The sequence below is a fragment of the Dendronephthya gigantea genome, unplaced genomic scaffold (assembly GCF_004324835.1).
Source record: "Dendronephthya gigantea isolate DGI-Jeju-01 unplaced genomic scaffold, DenGig_1.0 000095F, whole genome shotgun sequence".
Lineage (NCBI taxonomy): Eukaryota > Metazoa > Cnidaria > Anthozoa > Malacalcyonacea > Nephtheidae > Dendronephthya > Dendronephthya gigantea.
In genome coordinates, this window is record NW_021163105.1 from 839,828 (window position 1) to 861,441 (window position 21,614).

Genomic DNA, 21,614 nt, shown 5'->3' on the forward strand with positions numbered 1-21,614 from the left:
GGTCAATTTTGACGACTTTTTCAACTGTTCAAAAAGTGTCTTAAAATGCTAAAAATGGCTTCCTAACACTAATATCTTTCGCTTTAGAGCATATTTGGAACATTGAAAAAGTCGTCAAAATTGACCAAAATGGTAAGGCTTACCCCTTACCATTTTGGTCAATTTTGACGACTTTTTCAACTGTTCAAAAAGTGTCTTAAAATGCTAAAAATGGCTTCCTAACACTAATATCTTTCGCTTTAGAGCATATTTGGAACATTGAAAAAGTCGTCAAAATTGACCAAAATGGTAAGGCTTACCCCTTACCATTTTGGTCAATTTTGACGACTTTTTCAACTGTTCAAAAAGTGTCTTAAAATGCTAAAAATGGCTTCCTAACACTAATATCTTTCGCTTTAGAGCATATTTGGAACATTGAAAAAGTCGTCAAAATTGACCAAAATGGTAAGGCTTACCCCTTACCATTTTGGTCAATTTTGACGACTTTTTCAACTGTTCAAAAAGTGTCTTAAAATGCTAAAAATGGCTTCCTAACACTAATATCTTTCGCTTTAGAGCATATTTGGAACATTGAAAAAGTCGTCAAATTGACCAAAATGGTAAGGCTTACCCCTTACCATTTTGGTCAATTTTGACGACTTTTTCAACTGTTCAAAAAGTGTCTTAAAATGCTAAAATGGCTTCCTAACACTAATATCTTTCGCTTTAGAGCATATTTGGAACATTGAAAAAGTCGTCAAAATTGACCAAAATGGTAAGGCTTACCCCTTACCATTTTGGTCAATTTTGACGACTTTTTCAACTGTTCAAAAAGTGTCTTAAAATGCTAAAAATGGCTTCCTAACACTAATATCTTTCGCTTTAGAGCATATTTGGAACATTGAAAAAGTCGTCAAAATTGACCAAAATGGTAAGGCTTACCCCTTACCATTTTGGTCAATTTTGACGACTTTTTCAACTGTTCAAAAAGTGTCTTAAAATGCTAAAAATGGCTTCCTAACACTAATATCTTTCGCTTTAGAGCATATTTGGAACATTGAAAAAGTCGTCAAAATTGACCAAAATGGTAAGGCTTACCCCTTACCATTTTGGTCAATTTTGACGACTTTTTCAACTGTTCAAAAAGTGTCTTAAAATGCTAAAAATGGCTTCCTAACACTAATATCTTTCGCTTTAGAGCATATTTGGAACATTGAAAAAGTCGTCAAATTGACCAAAATGGTAAGGCTTACCCCTTACCATTTTGGTCAATTTTGACGACTTTTTCAACTGTTCAAAAAGTGTCTTAAAATGCTAAAAATGGCTTCCTAACACTAATATCTTTCGCTTTAGAGCATATTTGGAACATTGAAAAAGTCGTCAAAATTGACCAAAATGGTAAGGCTTACCCCTTACCATTTTGGTCAATTTTGACGACTTTTCAACTGTTCAAAAAGTGTCTTAAAATGCTAAAAATGGCTTCCTAACACTAATATCTTTCGCTTTAGAGCATATTTGGAACATTGAAAAAGTCGTCAAAATTGACCAAAATGGTAAGGCTTACCCCTTACCATTTTGGTCAATTTTGACGACTTTTTCAACTGTTCAAAAAGTGTCTTAAAATGCTAAAAATGGCTTCCTAACACTAATATCTTTCGCTTTAGAGCATATTTGGAACATTGAAAAAGTCGTCAAAATGACCAAAATGGTAAGGCTTACCCTTACCATTTTGGTCAATTTTGACGACTTTTTCAACTGTTCAAAAGTGTCTTAAAATGCTAAAAATGGCTTCCTAACACTAATATCTTTCGCTTTAGAGCATATTTGGAACATTGAAAAAGTCGTCAAAATGACCAAAATGGTAAGGCTTACCCCTTACCATTTTGGTCAATTTTGACGACTTTTTCAACTGTTCAAAAAGTGTCTTAAAATGCTAAAAATGGCTTCCTAACACTAATATCTTTCGTTTTAGAGCATATTTGGGAACATTGAAAAAGTCGTCAAAATTGACCAAAATGGTAAGGCTTACCCCTTACCATTTTGGTCAATTTTGACGACTTTTTCAACTGTTCAAAAAGTGTCTTAAAATGCTAAAAATGGCTTCCTAACACTAATATCTTTGTTTTAGAGCATATTTGGAACATTGAAAAAGTCGTCAAAATTGACCAAAATGGTAAGGCTTACCCCTTACCATTTTGGTCAATTTTGACGACTTTTTCAACTGTTCAAAAAGTGTCTTAAAATGCTAAAAATGGCTTCCTAACACTAATATCTTTGTTTTAGAGCATATTTGGAACATTGAAAAAGTCGTCAAAATTGACCAAAATGGTAAGGCTTACCCCTTACCATTTTGGTCAATTTTGACGACTTTTTCAACTGTTCAAAAAGTGTCTTAAAATGCTAAAAATGGCTTCCTAAGACTAATATCTTTCATTTTAGAGCATATTTGGAACATTGAAAAAGTCGTCAAAATTGACCAAAATGGTAAGGCTTACCCCTTACCATTTTGGTCAATTTTGACGACTTTTTCAACTGTTCAAAAAGTGTCTTAAAATGCTAAAAATGGCTAATACTAAGAAGAAATTAAAGAGAAAAGAAGTATAAGAAAAAGCCAAAGCAACTGTCAAAATCTTTTGAATTGTGAAAGCACAAGGAAAAACATGCAAAATCAAAACAACAAACACCACAAGACAAAAATCAAGTTTCTTCTTAAACTTTTCAAAAAACATTTAGAAGCAACTGCCAAAATCTTTTCAATTGTGAAAGCACACGGAAAAACATGTAAAATCGAAACAACAAACACCACAAGACAAAAATCAAGTTTCTTCTTAAACTTTTCAAAAAACATTTAGAAGCAACTGCCAAAATCTTTTCAATTGTGAAAGCACACGGAAAAACATGCAAAATCAAAACAGTAACACCACCAGACAAAAAAGTTTACTTCTTAAGCTTTACAAAGAAAAATTTCTCTTTATAAATCCAAGTTTTGAAGATTGTCACATAATTGATCACATTTCACACATGTTATCACACACTAAAATATATTAATTAATGAATCTAGGATAGGGCTAAAATAATTCAGGTTCTTCAGGGGTGCCTTTCAACTTTCTTAAACTTCATTCATTCTAAAGAGAAAAAGCATTTCATCAATCCTTTTAGGCAAAAAGTGGCAGCAAAGTTTGTATTTTCAACCTGACATCATTATTAAAAGATATTACTCATTATCTTACTTTAATCATCTGTTTTATGCCAATTATATTTTTGCCATTTTCAATAAAAAGAATGTGTCACATGCATATATTCAACCCAGACATATGTCACTATTTAATTTGAACACAGAAAAACTGGGTATCACCCTTCTGAGTACTACAGAATATAAATCACAGGGAAATCAGAAAAATTTCTCCCAAGTTCTCACACTTTTTCGTGGATATTTATTGTAAGACCACCACAGGAATTTTAGTAATCAGCCAGACTGGTTCAGCTGTTATAGCATTAAGTTTCATCATTGGTTTCACACATGGTGACCATAGAAGCAAATTTCAATTTCATAGTTGTCATCTCAACAATGTAGTGGCTTTTTAAAATCAAATGCTGACCATCCATGACAAAATGAAATTACCTCTGTGCAGAAATCTTGTCACTTCCAATGTTCACCTGACAGTAAAGTTCATATCCACAGCTCATATGTTGCACTCTTGACCAAGAAAAATCTTGAATATAGATATATAAATAAGACATGATTAATATAAAATTCCATTTTCAACTATCTTAACTATTGTCTAGTTTTTGGTCAGGTATTTTATGGTTATACTTCATCCCTCTACATATAACTATGGTTGCTATATTTATTTAAAGACCGTACCCCAGGAATTTATTACTGGTGACACATAGTGAGCATAGAAGCAATGTTAACTTAGTAATCTTAACAAAATTTGTGACTGCCTGACGATTTTCCAAAAAAAAGATCCTAGTTGCAGCAAATTCCCCCTTACACTAAATAACAAAATATATACCTGGGCAGTTGATATGTATGACAAGGTCACTGCAAGAATTTCAGCTGCAAGGCTAATATAACTTTTGAAGGAACAATTGAATTACCTCTGTGCAGAAATCTTGTCACTTTCAATGTTCACCTGACAGTAAAGTTCATATCCACAGCTCATATGTTGCACTCTTGACCAAGAAAAATCTTGAATATAGATATATAAATAAGACATGATTAATATAAAATTCCATTTTCAACTATCTTAACTATTGTCTAGTTTTTGGTCAGGTATTTTATGGTTATACTTCATCCCTCTACATATAACTATGGTTGCTATATTTATTTAAAGACCGTACCCCAGGAATTTATTACTGGTGACACATAGTGAGCATAGAAGCAATGTTAACTTAGTAATCTTAACAAAATTTGTGACTGCCTGACGATTTTCCAAAAAAAAGATCCTAGTTGCAGCAAATTCCCCCTTACACTAAATAACAAAATATATACCTGGGCAGTTGATATGTATGACAAGGTCACTGCAAGAATTTCAGCTGCAAGGCTAATATAACTTTTGAAGGAACAATTGAATTACCTCTGTGCAGAAATCTTGTCACTTTCAATGTTTATCTGACAGTAAAGTTCATATCCACAGCTCAAGTTGCACTCTTGACCAAGAAAAATCTTGAATATAGATATATAAATAAGACATGATTAATATAAAATTCCATTTTCAACTATCTTAATTATTGTCTAGTTTTTGGTCAGGTATTCTATGGTTATATATATACTTCATCCCTCTACATATGACTATGGTTGCTATATTTATTTAAAGACCACCACAGGAATTTATTACTGGTGACATATAGTGAGCATAGAAGCAATGTTAACTTAGTAATCTTAACAAAATTTGTGACTGCCTGACGATTTTCCAAAAAAAGATCCTAGTTGCAGCAAATTCCCCCTTATACTAAATAACAAAATATATACCCGGGCAGTTGATATGTATTACAAGGTCACTACAAGAATTTCAGCTGCAAGGCTAATATAACTTTTGAAGGACAATCGAATTACCTTTGCGCAGAAATCTTGTCATTTCCAATGTTCATCTGACAGTAAAGTTCATATCCACAGCTCATGTTGCACTCTTGACCAAGGAAAATCTTGAATATAGATATATAAATAAAAAGACATGATTAATATAAAATTCTATTTTCAACTATCTTAATTATTGTCTAGTTTTTGGTCAGGTATTCTATGGTTATACTTCATCCCTCCACATATAACTATGGTTGCTATATTTATTTAAAGACCACCACAGGAATTTATTACTGGTGACACATAGTGAGCATAGAAGCAATGTTAACTTATTAATCTTAACAAAATTTGTGACTGCCTGACGATTTTCCAAAAAAAGATCCTAGTTGCAGCAAATTCCCCCTTATACTAAATAACAAAATATATACCCAGGCAGTTGATATGTATTACAAGGTCACTACAAGATTTTCAGCTGCAAGGCTGATATAACTTTTGAAGGAACAATCGAATTACCTCTGTGCAGAAATCTTGTCACTTCCAATGTTCATCTGACAGTAAAGTTCATATCCACAGTTCATGTTGCACTCTTGACCAAGGGCAAGGAAAATCTTGAATATAAGAAGACATTATTAATATAAAATTGCATTTTCAACTATCTTAATTATTGTCTAGTTTTAGCAAAAGGCACATAAACAGTGAAGTAAAATACTTAACTTTGACCAAACAGCACAACAATCTTGCTCAGAAAGGTCCGCGAACGGTCCACGTGGATGGGATCGCCATTTTGAATTCGGCGGCCGGGCGAGTCTTGAACTGATTTCTATTTTCTATTTCAACTGTTCTCTTGACGTTCGTCTTGATAACTGGCTGTTGAGATAAACGTTAATGACAAAATGTTAAGTTCTGCTTCAGTCTATGGGTGCGGAAGTTGCTCATGACATAAATTTTCAGTAAAAAATTATCATCATTGCAGCCAGAATTAAGCTCGAAACTTTAGATAACCTTGTACGCAGAACATTTCATATTGTATATGGCTTTTTGTTATTTCTGGCCAACAATTAGCAGAAGGCACACAAACATCAAAGTAAAATACTTAACTTTGACCAGACAGCACAACAATCTTGCTCAGAAAGGTCCGCGAACGGTCCACGTGGATGGTTTTCTTTGGCATCGCCATTTTGAATTTGGCCGGGCGAGTCACCTTCATCTTGACAACTAGCTGTTCAGATAAACCTATATACAACGAAAAAAAAAGGTTCGGCTCAGCTACACTGTACTCCTTAAGGAAGGCCTACGGCCTTCCCGTAGATTAGTGTAAAGGCCTACAAGTAGGAACTAGCAGCGTGCGGGGGACCAAAACGCTCAGGGCAAACGGTCCCCCTACTGGGGTCGGACAAAGCAACCGCAGATTACGCATATAATCGCCGGAACCCACCTTTTAGTCAACGGCGAACTCCTTCTTCCTCGAACAATCTTCAATCTTGCTGAGCTTCGATCTTGCTGTCCACCTTCGATCGCCACCTAATTAAAGAAATTTTTTTTTAACGTTGAGATTAGTTTTATAGGCGATAATTACCATGTGATCATAGCAGATCACGTGGTATGATAATGTACGACAACATGCCGATCAACTCCGAACATCATCGTGAGCGATGTTACTATAAACGAATCGCTAAAAGCCTAGAAAAAAGTTGTCTTTTGAATTGTCGCTGTGTGCCGAATTCTTTGTATTTCTGGGGCCGGTTGTTCAAAAGGCGTTTAGCTTAAACGGCGGATAAGTTAAAAATGGAAAACAAAATTATCTATTTATTGGGCAATTGAGCTGAAATATTTCGATGTAAATAGTTTAATTTTCAATGGAAGTACATATTTAATGCATAAGATGCAGGTTCAGTCATTCACAAGATCTACGAGAGCATTTTTAAATTTTGACTTATCCATCGTTTAAGCTAAACGCCGTACGAACAACCGGCTCCTGATGTCAAACAATCCTGTACTTTTTGGCATCATAAATATAAGCTCCTTTGTTTTGGAGACATACAACAGTTTTTTTTATATTTTAGCCAAAACATATAGCAGCAATTACAGATTCACTAAGTTCATTCTCATCTTGATTCACAAATTTTTAAAGGACTTGAATCGATTCCATGCGGTCTACAATAGCTGGGCGAACGTCTTACACCTAAAGTCAGTCAAAGATTGTTGTATCTCAATTCTTTAGCTTCAGTGATAAACCACATGAAGAAAAACATCACACTTAATCACAGAAAACAACACAGATCAGTATACCATGAGAAACATTAAAAGGCCTTTATGATCTCTTATAATAATTACCTTGGCAAACATTTTGCAAGAGAACTCTCACAAAGTCCAGTTAACTGATAACACTAAATGACATGCCTCCGAATAGCTTTTGTTCTGCTCCGGGAAGGTCATCGTTGGCAGTTCCTTGGCTAGCAATAATAGAACAAAATGATTAGGACTCCATATTCTGGATGGCGTTGGCCTTGCAGCACTTGTCCACAGGATGTAAATTGACAGTCATCTCGGGCAGTCATCTCGGGCAGTCATCTCAGGCAGTCATCTCAGGCAGTTATCTAAGGCAGTCATCTCGGGCAGTCATCTCGGGCAGTCATCTCAGGCAGTCATCTCAGGCAGTTATCTCAGGCAGTCATCTCAGGCAGTCATCTCAGGCAGTCATCTCAGGCATTCATCTCAGGCAGTCATCTCAGGCAGTCATCTAAGGCAGTCATCTCGGGCAGTCATCTCGGGCAATCATCTCAGACAGTCATCTCAGGCAATCATCTCAGGCAGTCATCTCAGGCAATCATCTCGGGCAGTCATCTCAGGCAGTCATCTCGGGAAATCATCTCGGGCAATCATCTCAGACAGTCATCTCAGGCAATCATCTCAGGCAGTCATCTCAGGCAATCATCTCGGGCAGTCATCTCAGGCAGTCATCTCGGGAAATCATCTCGGGCAGTCATCTCAGGCAGTCATCTCGGGCAATAATCATCTCGGCAGTCATCTCAGGCAGTCATCTCGGGAAATCATCTCAGGCAGTCATCTCGGGCAGTCATCTCAGGCAGTCATCTCGGGAAATCATCTCAGGCAGTCATCTCGGGCAATCATCTCGGGCAATCATCTCGGGCAGTGTTTAGTGGGACCCTACAATTATGCAAAGTAGAACACAATGGAACTGCAAACATGAAATATTGAAGATGATAGGAATCTGAAGTTTACTGAATGATGGAAGACTCACCGTCGAGAATTCCACAGGCAAGCTCTCGCCGACGAGCGAGATTTTCACGTCGTCCACTCGGGCTAAAGATATATTTGAATGTTCCGGTTAGTTTGAGTTTGGTTGTGTGGTCGGTTTGAGCCAGCATTCGTTGTCTCGTCCTGTTTGAGGTCGAAATTTACCGACCGTCGATGTGACCTCATCTCGCTGATGTGTGTCAACGAACGAGATAGAAAAGTCTTCCCAGTAAATTTCCAAGGGCGATTTACTAAGAGATTTACCACCGGCTATCAGTGCTGGTGGTGAAAGACTTAGAATTTTTTAGACTTATCACCTTATCCAGACTTTGAAATTAAATGAGAATTGGCAACTTATTTTTTTGACACTGCAAGAGCTTGTACCACCGCCTATGGACTGACCACTGTCCTAACCCAGTTGGCCTCATGCTGGTGATAAAAGACGAAAGTTTTTTATTTCATTTAATCCTTTCTTTGGAGACTTTGAAATTAAATAAGAATTTGACACTGCAAGAGCTTGAACCACCGCCTATACACTAAACACTCTCTTAACCCACTCGGCCACCGCTGCTGGTGGTGAAAGACGAAAGTTTTTTATTTCATTTAATCCTTTCCTTGGAGACTTTGAAATTAATTTGCAAATTGCTAACGCTGGGCATTCCATATTCTATCACTGTTTACTGTTTTTTCTGACCAAACGATTGGCAGAAGGGCCGGAGATTAACAGGGAAGCAAAATACTTAACTTTGGCTTGACAACACAGCAATCCTGCACAGGCGTGCTTGGTTTTCATCGGCATCGCCATTTTGAATTTGGTCGAGCAAGTCTCGAACTGATTTTTATTTCATCAGTATTCTCGTCACGTTCATCATAACAACTAGCTGTTGAGATAAACCTATATACAACGAAAAAGAATGGGCTGGGCTGAGCTACACTGCATTCTGTACTAAGGAAAGCCTATGGCCCTCGTGTGGATTAGTGCAAAGGCCTACAGTGGGAACAAGCAGCGTGCGGGGGACCAAATGCCTCGATGCAACGGTCCCCCTTTGGGAAAAACGTATATAGAATTATTTGGGTAACATGCACTGGTAGCAACAATTTCGATATCACATTTTAATACCTGGCCAAAATCTTTAGAATTTCCCCCTAATCGTGCCAGACAAAAACCTGGTCAAGATATTTTATATCGACAAACAAACATGTTTCGTACATATTTCATAATTCCAGAAATGTTTATATAGATCAGTGGTAAGGGCGCAGCTGGAAGCCAGTGAAAGCTGGAATCTCTTACCCAGGCTATATATCCGCGAATACCGAAGACCTGAGATCAACTCAATCATTGTGGAATAAACTTAGCCCTCGCGACGTTCACATGGGCAGGTTTCGTTCACGTTCCCTACTTGGGTTGGAAAAGTTTACAAATTCTTTTCGAGGGTACACTGAATGGATCAATATTTGCTCAATTACAAGCATTCTCGACTTGAAAAATCGATGAGAAACTTCAACTGAATACGTTGAATTTTATTGACGATATGCATGACCTGGGCGGAGCGCTAATAAAGAAATAAACTTTGTATTGCGAGTTTCGCGGACATCGTGCTGGGCAACAGTTGGCCACCCAAATGAGCAAAATTCAATCATCATTTAGTCACAATAAAAATCTACTTTGTAAGACAATAGACGTAATGCTGTGTGGCTATGACAACCCGCTTGCTCTTAATAAGCTCTCATAAAAGACTAATTACTGACATGATTTTTGATTAAGTTAGATATTAATTCATTACTTACGGAATGAGAGGCGTTGGGAGAACTACACAAATGATCAGCAAAAGTGAGAGGATTTCGTCCCGTTTTTGTGAGAGCGAATTAACCAAATAAGGAAACTAGTAGTAATGTGAATTGTAAGGATAACAGGCAATATTTCGAAACATAAAGATTCCCCTGTAATTCTTCTGGGAACAGCGGGGCCTCATGAGTTGCTCAAACTCAAACAAACAGGTCATTATGCTGGACATAATAACTTTGATCACACTCAATCATTTCCAATGGGGAAGTCAACCAATGACAACCAGCTAACTATTCATACAGCTTTGTTCTTCATAATAAACATTAATTACAAGGCTGTAGATGACAAAGTGACAAACGCTGCTCCCTCTTTTTGAGCTAAAATTATCCCTTGGAAAAGTTCACGGTGTTTAATTGGAGTCAAAGTTTACGCTATCAGAGTGACTTGTGTATTTATCCGTAAATCCGACAGCTCATTTCATAATATACACATCACTGCATGAAGCGAACAGCTTCGTGGTCTATTATGGAATCAAACAGGAATACACATCTCATAGGTGTGAGAAAAAGTACGGCGACGAAGAGCGAACACAACGACACATCAGTCCAGGTTATGGGGCAAACTTCAGGCAGTGCCTTCACAATTGACAGGATCTTGGGGAAAAGCAGCGCCGCCGTATTTAGCCAGGAAAATGAAAGAAAAAGTCTGAATTTCGCATATAAAGGTAAACTCATAAACAGCTAATCTGTTAATCTCATATTGAGCATTAACATTAAACATTAAGCGCTAGCATTAGCAATTCCAATGTAATTAATTGTGGTTTACGAATAAAAGTGGCCGATAAAATCAATAACATGTTCAAAACGCAATCCGATTACACACATATACATAGTGCTTATGTGTCTCATTTTGTGAACAAACACGTTGACAATAGCATGCAGTCCGTGTCTGAACCAACGAATAACAAAGCTGCGATAAAATTATTTAGTTCACCCAAAAACTGGTGATACCAATCCTGTAATCACGCGGTTCTTAAGTCAAAAATTATGGGTGAAAGAGCTAGATTATATATAGAAAAATACGAGTAACATTATATTATACACGTATATACAGTCATCTTTATGTTAATAATTCTATTCACAAATTAAATTAAAATCCTAGTTGTTTGCTCACGAGAATGGACGCGTAGGTTAAAGGGTAGTTTCCTCCGCTATGTCAATGCAAGTTACTCAAACTCGGTAGCGGCATGCATGCAGACAATTGTACTCATTCTATTTTAAGTCAGCTCGTTCCATGAGATGTAAATACTCCAGATAAAAGATGTTTATACAACTTATTAAGAGGGTTTATAAGTTTGCAAAGTATGTTTGAGAGCGGCATTTCCTGTAAATGTGGGAAATATTTTATTATTGAGAGTTCGAAATGTTTTCGGCAAACTGAATTGATAGAAACGATTCATAAGAGCGAAGAGCGGTCAGAACTCGTGTCAGGAAGGGGTGAAAAATGGGTGAAACTTTAAGACAAGTTGAGAAAGGTTTTAAGACTGAATTGAAAGATGAACGTCAGCCTTGATTCATCAGTCGAAATCGAACCACTTTTGCAAATGCATGCATTACTATCCTTCTTCATATCAACCATCTTTTGAAAAAGAATTATTGTAATCCATGTAATATTTCTTTCAATTTTAAAATACACATGCACTTATGTGATAATTAGTTTCTTTTTGTGAATGTGTCAAAGCTTGTCACCGAGGAATCTCTCACGCATGTTATGGACGGATGAACTCGCAAAGGATGTTTTTCATATACGATCTAGGTTAGCTGTTCACAAAATCAATATAACTGCCCTCTTTAATTTTGCGCGCTGCAAGGAACCATAAACACACGCTACTGAACTATTGAATTAAATCATTGCCAACTAATAATTAGACAGAATAATCTAAACAATATGTTGACCAAGTGGTTGTCTTTATTCAGACGTTCAAATGAAAGACGATTGCTCAACAAAGAGTCAGGAATCGGGAGAAGATTTATCTGACGAGGAAGACGCTCACAAGGAGGACGGAAAAAAGACGCGAAAATTACGACGGAGTCGCACCACATTCACGACGTTTCAACTTCATCAACTGGAAAGGGCGTTTGAAAAAACGCAATACCCGGATGTCTTCACGCGGGAAGAATTGGCAGTAAGGTTGGACCTCAGCGAAGCCAGAGTTCAGGTGAGGTGAATAGAAACTTGCCTATCTAACCGTCACATATTTAACTCTTATTGATCCAATGTTTTTACAGGGGAGAACCTAAACGAAACTTGCTTTACACCAATACAGGTTTTACCCCTTGGCACCAAATATATACGGTCTATACTTAAAGCGAGTATAGAGGAAACTTGAAATACATGCAATTTGGCGATCCCTTCGAAATTAAATCTTGCTTAGAACTAAATACGTTTAATTGATGCATGAAAAATACTTGCATGTGCACCTGCGGTAATCAAAAGTTCATATTCTTAATATCAATTAAACTTTGCGCGCTGATCTATTAACGAAAGCTTTTAGAAACAAGTCAATTGTGTTTGCATGCTAACGAACTTTGCGCACGTCTCATTTGAAAAGCATACACCTGTCAAAAAAGACTAAAGCGTTGTTAAATAAGACACGTTCATTGTTAAATACAATTTGCCCGCAAATTAAAAGATCAAAGTCGGTAATAAATCTGCAAGCAGAAAGCAATATTCCGTTTAAATGAACTGCCTGAAAAGGGTCTTTGATGTATGGACAACAGCATTTAACCGCGGATAATTTGCTACATCGCCTTTGCAGCCTACTCCACAAGCAATGATTTTGTATAGTGAGATGCAGGTTACGACAAAACTCAGGCTGGAAGTAGACTGTGTTGAAACACTGGGAGCCGAATATAGCAAACGCGCGTACATTATCCATTATAACAAATATGATGAAAAATAAAATATGCCGCATATCATCAAGGAAGTATAATTTCAATAATAAAGAATCTAAAATTTTTAAGAATGTCTTGTGAAATATTTTTTAACTATTTTGTTCGAGTATTTGAATGTTCTCGAATCTTTTTGGGCAGTATATTCAACGACATAATTGGATCGTATAAGAAATCACCGTGGCACTTGGGAGTTAGTGATTTGCGTAAAAACTTATACGTTTGAATTGAATATTATGCATTTAAAAATAGATTATGAAAAAGCGAGCAGTATATATTTAATGAGATAAAGCTAATCGATTTAACGTATTGAATATTGGATTGCCAGGAAAAAAACATGACAATAGCAAATGGTTTTAACTGCAATCAGATCCGTCAGCATCTTTCTTTTACATAAATACTGTGAAGTGTGAACCTAATTCATTTTCCTATCTTAAGGTTTGGTTTCAAAACCGTAGAGCAAAATGGCGCAAGAGAGAGAAGGCGATGGGCCGTGAGAGTCCTACTATACCCCCAGGAAAACCTCTATTAACCCCAACATCTCCTGCATACTCGCATCTATCCTACCACGGTCCAGCTTATGAGCAGCGGTATGAACATTTTACTTTTCCCCGGTACGGAACTTTGGCCTACATTAGTACTACGAACATACCACCCGGGTACTTTCGTCCGGGGTTGCCAATGATATCGGGATACCCGGTACCAGGCGCATATCATGCAATACCCGATACGATATTAACAACTAGGGACAGTTTGGACGACTTAAGGCTTAAAGCCGAGTCCACAGCGCAGCGATGGGAAAAATCATAGAAACTGACAGACGATAATCTCCATGCATGCTTGCTATATACCCCGTGTAATGTACTGATGAATTAAGCTGTTCTGTTATATTAAAAAGTAAATTATAACCTAAATTTAGTTTGTGTAATGATATCAAGATTATATTCAAACAGCGAATTCGAAATCACGGTGTAATTTCTCGCAGTCAATGACTTTTTTATGGTAAACAAACTACACACTTGAAAAAGCAGTCGTGTTTGGATTTGGGCTGTCTTTATTTCTTACTTTAGTTTACTGATAAGGTTTGTTTCCATGTATGAAAATAAGTAAATATTTCAATCGAAAACCAGACATTTACTGATGACATTTACGTTCAAATTATATGCTTTACGAATATGAAGGTTTTACTCCAGTGATGCAAATATTACAACCGAAAAAAGCACCAATTTTCCGTTAATCATTATTGCGTAAAGCTCGCAACACCATTAAGTCGTTAACCGTTATGATTGTGTAATTCAACACTTGTCATTCTTGCGAAAGAAATAATTATCTTTGTAGTTTCAGCAAGGGTCCATCATGCAATATATTGATATATCTATCCCGTTTATTATTATGCAACACTGTATATTTCTTTTGATTTGCAACAGAGTCAATGTTGTTTGTGATTCACGACCACAGAAATAGCTACCAGCAGTTGCAGGCTAAAATTTTACGCAATTCCAATTTAACAAAACTTTTTAAGGAAATGAGTGAGGCAAGTTCGTGCATTCATACATGGTCACCTCGATATGAACATAAACTGAAAATGATTTCATTGCGAAATACTTTGGAATATAGCATTGTAAATGAACAATATCAAACGTCTATTATCTTTACAATGATCTTATTAGCAGATCCTTGAATATTGCATGCTGGCTCTTGGGGCCGATAATTATAACTCATGCAAGTCAATGGTCGTATATACTAACGATAAAATACAATAATTGCCAAGAAACGCATTCGAATTCATAACATTGAACCAACTTAATGCTGTAAAGAGTCGTAGCTTTTACTAGACTTCTAGGAAGAACAACGTGGAAGAGATTGAGCTACATCCATTAAACAAAGAAATTCAGAATTGATTTACGCAGCCTCAGAGCCAATATCGGTGATTATAACTGCACTAGTTATACCGTATCGGGGATTTGGAGGAACACTTTACTTTGAAGTTTATGCATGCTGCAGCGTGATTGGGGTCACCTCAAGTGGTTGGACTTTAGCCGCTTTGGAGTGGCTCATTCAACAGGAAAATGTAATTAGCTGAACAAGTCGCATTTACGCCATAATATTGTGTTCTGGCATATCATTTACTGTTCTGCAAATCTAGTCCGTTCCTTTGAAAGGCATTTCCACAATATTACTTGCATGATATCCGAATTAAATTTTGATAAATTTCACGAGTAACAGATCAGGTATTCCAAGTATATTATAGTGTTTGTGTGTGCCATTTATGCCTATATTTATATCGAGTAACAATAGAGCCGCCATTGGATATAAAGCATGTTAACTTAACGCAAATGTGTAGACTTTTTCAAATCAAAGTTTTCGTGAAGATTGCTTATGGTAAATTTGTTTTTCCAGAAGTCATTTCTGATTTCTGGGTGAACAGACGTTTTATGATACGGACGATATGAACAGACGTTAAATTAATACTGTATAATTCAAGTCGGTGTATATTCAACACTAACAGCTTTCTTATAGAATATACTTCTATGAAATTAAAACTGATGACTTATAGCTTGCAACATAAGATTCACAAAGAGTAATGTCGTTTTATTAGTGATAATTACTGCTTCCTTGACGTACATGACTTAAGAGTGCTTCTATTTGGAAGAATAAAGAAGTGTTTTTTACGAAGACCTTGGACGACTGGCGACACCGCAAGACTTTCATTCTTAAAACTTAACTTACGACAGTACAACAAGACTTACAATTCAAGTAATTAATGATAATTACTCAACACGAATGAATTTATAAACTATGTACCTAAGAAACTAGCATGCAACAACAATTTAGGAATAGTTTACCGAAGAATACCACCTACAATGCATGGAGAAACACGTCTGAGATGTTTTTTAAACGGTTCAGACAAAAACGTCAGCAACTCACTGTAAAAACTTACGTTAACATTGGACCTCATGCTGAAATTACGTCTGCCTATATATCCATGCTTTTTTTCGCTCTAATTACTTTCAATGGAAGACCTAATTCGCTCTAATGGAAGACTGTCTTCCTCGTATAGGCGCGGTCACTGTTTCTGACGTATTTACCAGCCTTGTTTACATTTTGGTTTCTAAGGGTGTCTGGAACGGGGATTTAGGTACCATTGAAGGTGACAGTTAAAAAAATTATTAAAATATTCCTCCACCCCACTTTCCATGTTAATTGTATCAATTCTTATAATTACCGTCACACAATAGGATACGGAAATCCTGTGTTTCCTAAGAATTCGAGTGAATGGGATGTGATTCCCGAAGTTACATGAGTTTAACCACAAGTTTCCCCCAATATAGCTTCTTGTTATGGAAAATCGCCTTATGTACGCCTGATTCTATTAAAAAAGACGGGGGGGGGAGATGGGTAGAGATCGCTTCGATAACCTCCCAATTTCCCCATTACCTCTCCTTAATTTGCACAAAAATTAGCACGAGACAGACGAAATAGTTCGTTAGAACATTGTCCATATCACAGCAGAGTCTGTTCCTACAAAACCAAACTTTATATATTGAACTCTCAAGTTTGGTCAGAATGATTTACGCCTACATTTGCCTATATGAAAGTCACTAATGAATTCCTCAACGAGACCACGTAAATAACAGAGGTACCAGTACGTACTCGAACTGTTGGAAGTTTTAACTGTCTCCAGATAAGTCATTATTACTAGGAGCACACCGTTAAAAATGTTAAAAATACACGGTGTAAGCTCTTAGCTTGTTTCATCGATCTTTCCATTCACTCTGACAAAAAACAGGATGGTGGGGCAAGCCGCTTGAAATTCAATATACATGAAGTAATATAATGCATGTGGGTGTCTCTGGTGTGTATGGGCGTAATAAATAGTTCACAATATACCATAGAATGTCGTGGTTTGTGTTTGAACTGCCTAAAAATGATATCACGACAAGTGTGATGACAACTGACAAGTGTAGGTTCTATTCAGTAGTTTTTGTATAGCCTAACCGCATGTAGCTCTTTTGCAAGGATGTAAATATAGAATAATTCATGATGGTAACAGCTATATGAATGCCCAGTTCAAAAAGCATTCTTAACTCAGAGGCGTCGCAAGCTTGTCATGGCCTATATCTTTAAGTAAACACCCCCACAAATGAAAACACAGCTTTGCTATTAGCGTACGTTCCTAGGCGTAGAGAGGTTTCTAAAATACTATATTCGACTGTTCACTAAACTTTGATGGTTCCTATTTAATAGGCATGCACCTATATATACACGTAAATACATTAATATGTAACGGCATTATTTGACTGTAACCTTAGAGGGATTATTTATTATAACATTTTACTGAAGAATCAAAGCTTTCCTAATGTTTCATTACTCAAGGGCTACCTATAAATGTGGAACTAGTGTTTTGGTTTATTCAATTAGAACAGTGCCCTTGATAAACCCCATTAATTTAAACCTACTTAATGAAGTGATTAAGTTTAATGCATTACTCATGTTGAAGAGATGAGTCGCCATAACAAAGTTTTGTAAATAGAACTGAAATGATGACACAGCAATTTGAGCCTAGAAACCTGTTGTTCGGAGGAGAATTTCTGCCCTTGAATGTTCACAGTAAGCTCACATATCATTCTTCTGTTAGTTCAGTCCTAACAAAAGATTTGGAGTTAGCCTAGATCGTTGAGCCTATTGACGTATAAATCCATGGCTAGACGTAAGAAGATTAGAGTGATCAATTAGGACTCTAATTCAGTGAGTCCCTGAGTTAGAGTTCTGAGTTAGAGTTCTAAGTTAGCTTCTATACAAGATGCAACATATAGACTACACATGCAAGGAAACACAACAAGCTGAGATGCCATAATAATACTGTACAACGAATTACAACCGCAAAATGTACGTTGAAAACATGATTATATATAATGAAATCATACGCTAACTTTATAGAGGCACCTGTCAGTCCGTAGAGGCGTATTTTCACCATGGTTAATTAGCGTATAGTTCCGTGTGGGTTTCCCCAGGTGAAAGGCGTTCTTTGAAATTACAACGTTTACGCCGGAAATCTGCTGTTGTCGCAAGTAGCCATGGAGATTGAAACAAAAAGTGACTTTGCGAGTTTTGGAAGGGGCGTTTTGGTACATCGTATTACCGCATGCAAATGTAAAGTGATTTACCACGTTTGACTTTAACGAGAAACATAGGTTCTCATTCTAAAACATTTACCTTTTGGTATATTTCTAGACTTAACAATGGTATGGTTATCGTACACCACCTCTGATCATCAATGATATTGAGGCACCGGGGTTAGTAAAGAACCTCTATATGCAGCACTGAGCTACGTTGTTGGTATACATGTAGTACTGATAGTATAGTTGCCTGTTGCCTTATGGTATGGCTAAATGACAGAGAGTAAAAGACTAAAACTCTATAAAAGCAGTTGATGAAGAGCAAAACGCCTTTTGAATCAATAATCAGATGTATGAAAGGAAAAAAAAACTTATTTCGAAATCACCTGAGTCATATGATACTCTTGTGATCTCACATGAAGTGAATTGTCGAGCATAGTCTTTGATTGATCTTCCTAAAGCTGCAGAAAGTATCACTCCTTTTAATGTCATTGCACCGGGAAATAATTTCTATGTGTTTGAACCCGGAGCCTTGATCCTTCAGTATTGTAGACACCGTGATACAGTATCATGACATAATGTCAATACCACATCTTCAATTGAATAATCAAAATTATACTCAAATTGGTCACATATATGGGAATATTGATCTCGGCTTATTGATGTGTCTTATAGATTAGCAGTTATCATATCGCGAGAGACTTGTACTTCTATCTTTCCTTAAACGAAACGTTAATTTCTGGCTTGATTAAGCAGTTAATTCATGTTTTCAAACTTAGTTCTGAATTGGTAGCTGTGAGCTCTACATACGAACCCAATATACGTGCAGAATATTGCAATCAATTATAATTTTACAGGAATTGGCACTTCAGTTATATATCGGAGCAAGATAGTTGGATATCAAGGACAATTATTTTATGATATCCTATTAAACCAGATATTACAAACAAATTTTCGTGTTATACAACAACTTTATCTCTTAGTACATTAAAACGGTCAATGTAGCTACTTATCTTTACGCGGTGGATAGGCATAAACTTAACTTTAGCTACTAAAAGAAAACAAGTTTACAAGCGGTAAAACAAGTTGATTGTCTCAAAGAAAACACAAAGAGAAACTATATTGCATGTCGTACACCATCAAACATTTTGAATTAAAGTTATATTGATCCAACAGAATTCCAACGGTCAACGAATATGTAATTACAGTTAGCCTTACACAATGTTATACCCGGTGACCTACAAAGTTTGCAAAATTGCTTGTCATATAATTAATTAGGCAAACTACAAGTACAGCCTTTGGGGCAAATATACTGGAGATAAAGGATGTTTTGTACTCAACGACCTTTGCAGAACGAAAAGGAAATTACGACATGGCAACGATTACGTTAATTTATTCCAATGTTATCATATTTAAGGCGTCGACCAGGAAGAAGTTGAATCATAACTGAGTAAGTGGGCAACGTGTTTACGATTCAAGTTGCTTTGTTTAAGATTCAAAGATACAATAACAGGAAAGAGAATTGAAGAAGTAATCTGTATTACAACATGAAGAGAGATGAAAGTGGCAGTATCTCAAAACAGAATCACTCCATCGAAGCCATTCTAGGGATGATTCCAACAAAAAAATCACCGACAAAAATGAGAAAGTCTTTTATTTCATATCGGGAAAGGAATGCTGGTAAGAATGTTATATTAATTTCATATCATTGGGTATAAATTGAGTGGCGTTAATAATCCCCATCAAATTTGTTAACGTTAAATTATTAGCTAGAGATGACTCTCCAAATCTCATGGAAAGAACTGTGCCCAAAATATGTTCTTCTAAGTTTGTTTTGTATTGTAAAAAATCACGAGACACGAGACAATAGTAGACATTTACATCTACATTCTATAAAGAATCAGCTTTCTATAAAAAATATGCATTTGTTATGACTGAACTACCCAGAATGCCAATGAATTTTCATTTCTTCGAATAAAGATTTTTCAATTCGTAAGGAAAGAGTATAAGGAAAGCTAGCACTCAACTATAGAAGATGAACAGTTCACGAAGGACATTATCTGGAAGAGTCAGAGACAAACGAATGTTGTCTTTCACAGAATGTTTAGACACAATCATGACATGCAATCTATTATAATAAACATCGTTATTTTAACAATGATGCCAAGTTTGAGAGTGTATCAGGTTCAGATACATTTTTTAATGTGTGTGGTGTTGGTATAATCTAATTTTCTGCTCAATTGCCATTAGTAGTGTTTATTTACAATGTCCAGTAAATTCTCGACCTTAATCTTATACATCGGTTGTATTCGATATAAATATTTAACTGAAATTGAAACCTAAATATTATTGTCCTCCTTTTAATTTGGTTCTTACTTCTCAAATATAATCACAACGAAACAAAAATGAGTACAACTTCGCGAAAAATGGAGAGAAACTAAATCAGAAGTCAGGATTGTTTGTGAAAAGCTGTGTGAAATAAATAAAGGGAATCCTCTGCTGGCTCTGCACACGATTAAACAGGATCGTCTCTGCTCTTTTCTCAGGTATGAATGCGGTAAAAGGCAGACGAAGTAGACGAAGTAGAACCGCGTTTACAGCAACACAACTACAAGAACTCGAACAGGCTTTTGAATCGTGTCACTATCCTGGGATTGAGATGAGAGAGGAGCTGGCTGAGAAGATAAATCTACCAGAAGCCAGAGTTCAGGTATATATGGCTTAATTTTTTGAAATAATTTCGTTGCTCACAATTCCGCACAGCATGATTCGGTTCATAAGAGTGAAAAATTAACCAGCTGTTATAGAAGTGAAAAAACAATTCATCGGCTTTATATCATAATGAAGATCTTGTATTTCGAGGAAAACATTAGATATAACATAATTATTTTGCGAGTTATAACTTTATCATCTTGCCGTTTGCTGTTATCAGTTGTAAACATAGCTGTAAATTTATCAACATTGTAAACCCACGCACTTTGTTATAATGACTAAAGTTATAGTATACTTGACGCTAGTTCATTGCAAAAATACGAGATAGAATGATATAGATATGATTTTAAGCCATATTTTTGTGCTTGTTTTTGAGAACTAGCATTGTAGCAATGACTCAACGTCTTTTGAAATTAAAAATGTTCAACGCTATGTCTTTTGAGTTTAGCTACTTTTAGATTATATATTGTAATTTTATATAATAAGAAAATAATTATTTCCTGTGTTTGGTTTGTTCTAGAAGAGTTTTATAGATATTTACAGCAACTGTTACACGCTGTATGAGTTTCTAATGAATACATCGGCCCACAACAGCCCACGTAAATTAATGCATAACATCTCTCCATCGCGCTGAAATGAGCAGGATGGAAAAAAAACGTAATCTTAAGTGTGGGCATGAAGTATTTATCTTAACAATGTACATGCACGGACATGCATGCAGCCCTTGACTCTAGTGATGAACAGAACTCAGCCTAGTTACTCCATTTGTAGGTGTATAATATACA

The 21,614-nt window shown here is 36.2% G+C and overlaps 1 protein-coding gene and 3 long non-coding RNA genes across 6 annotated transcripts; 1 reads left to right on the forward strand and 3 right to left on the reverse strand.

The window, feature by feature from the left end:
• Positions 1-2,816: 2,816 nt before the first annotated feature.
• Positions 2,817-5,068, reverse strand: LOC114533931. 2 transcript variants are annotated; one of them, XR_003688101.1, is made up of 3 exons: positions 5,039-5,068; positions 3,602-3,692; positions 2,817-3,104 (listed from the first exon to the last, which is right to left on the reverse strand). It is a non-coding gene; the product is annotated as an uncharacterized LOC114533931 (long non-coding RNA). The 2 variants fall into 2 exon arrangements; XR_003688100.1 differs by lacking the exon at positions 5,039-5,068 and adding an exon at positions 4,081-4,173.
• Positions 5,069-6,113: 1,045 nt separating this feature from the next.
• On the reverse strand, positions 6,114-7,614 carry LOC114533862. 2 transcript variants are annotated; one of them, XR_003688094.1, is made up of 3 exons: positions 7,337-7,614; positions 6,438-6,523; positions 6,114-6,235 (listed from the first exon to the last, which is right to left on the reverse strand). It is a non-coding gene; the product is annotated as an uncharacterized LOC114533862 (long non-coding RNA). The 2 variants fall into 2 exon arrangements; XR_003688095.1 differs by lacking the exon at positions 7,337-7,614 and adding an exon at positions 7,183-7,246.
• A 431-nt stretch (positions 7,615-8,045) lies between these two features.
• On the reverse strand, positions 8,046-9,455 carry LOC114533863. The gene is made up of 3 exons (XR_003688096.1): positions 9,381-9,455; positions 8,265-9,155; positions 8,046-8,170 (listed from the first exon to the last, which is right to left on the reverse strand). It is a non-coding gene; the product is annotated as an uncharacterized LOC114533863 (long non-coding RNA).
• Positions 9,456-10,253: 798 nt separating this feature from the next.
• LOC114533832 (retinal homeobox protein Rx1-like) lies at positions 10,254-13,807 on the forward strand. The gene is made up of 3 exons (XM_028555439.1): positions 10,254-10,770; positions 12,023-12,264; positions 13,436-13,807. The coding sequence occupies exons 1-3, from the start codon at positions 10,545-10,547 to the stop codon at positions 13,805-13,807; spliced, it is 840 nt and encodes a 279-aa protein (XP_028411240.1). The 5' UTR covers positions 10,254-10,544.
• Positions 13,808-21,614: the final 7,807 nt, after the last annotated feature.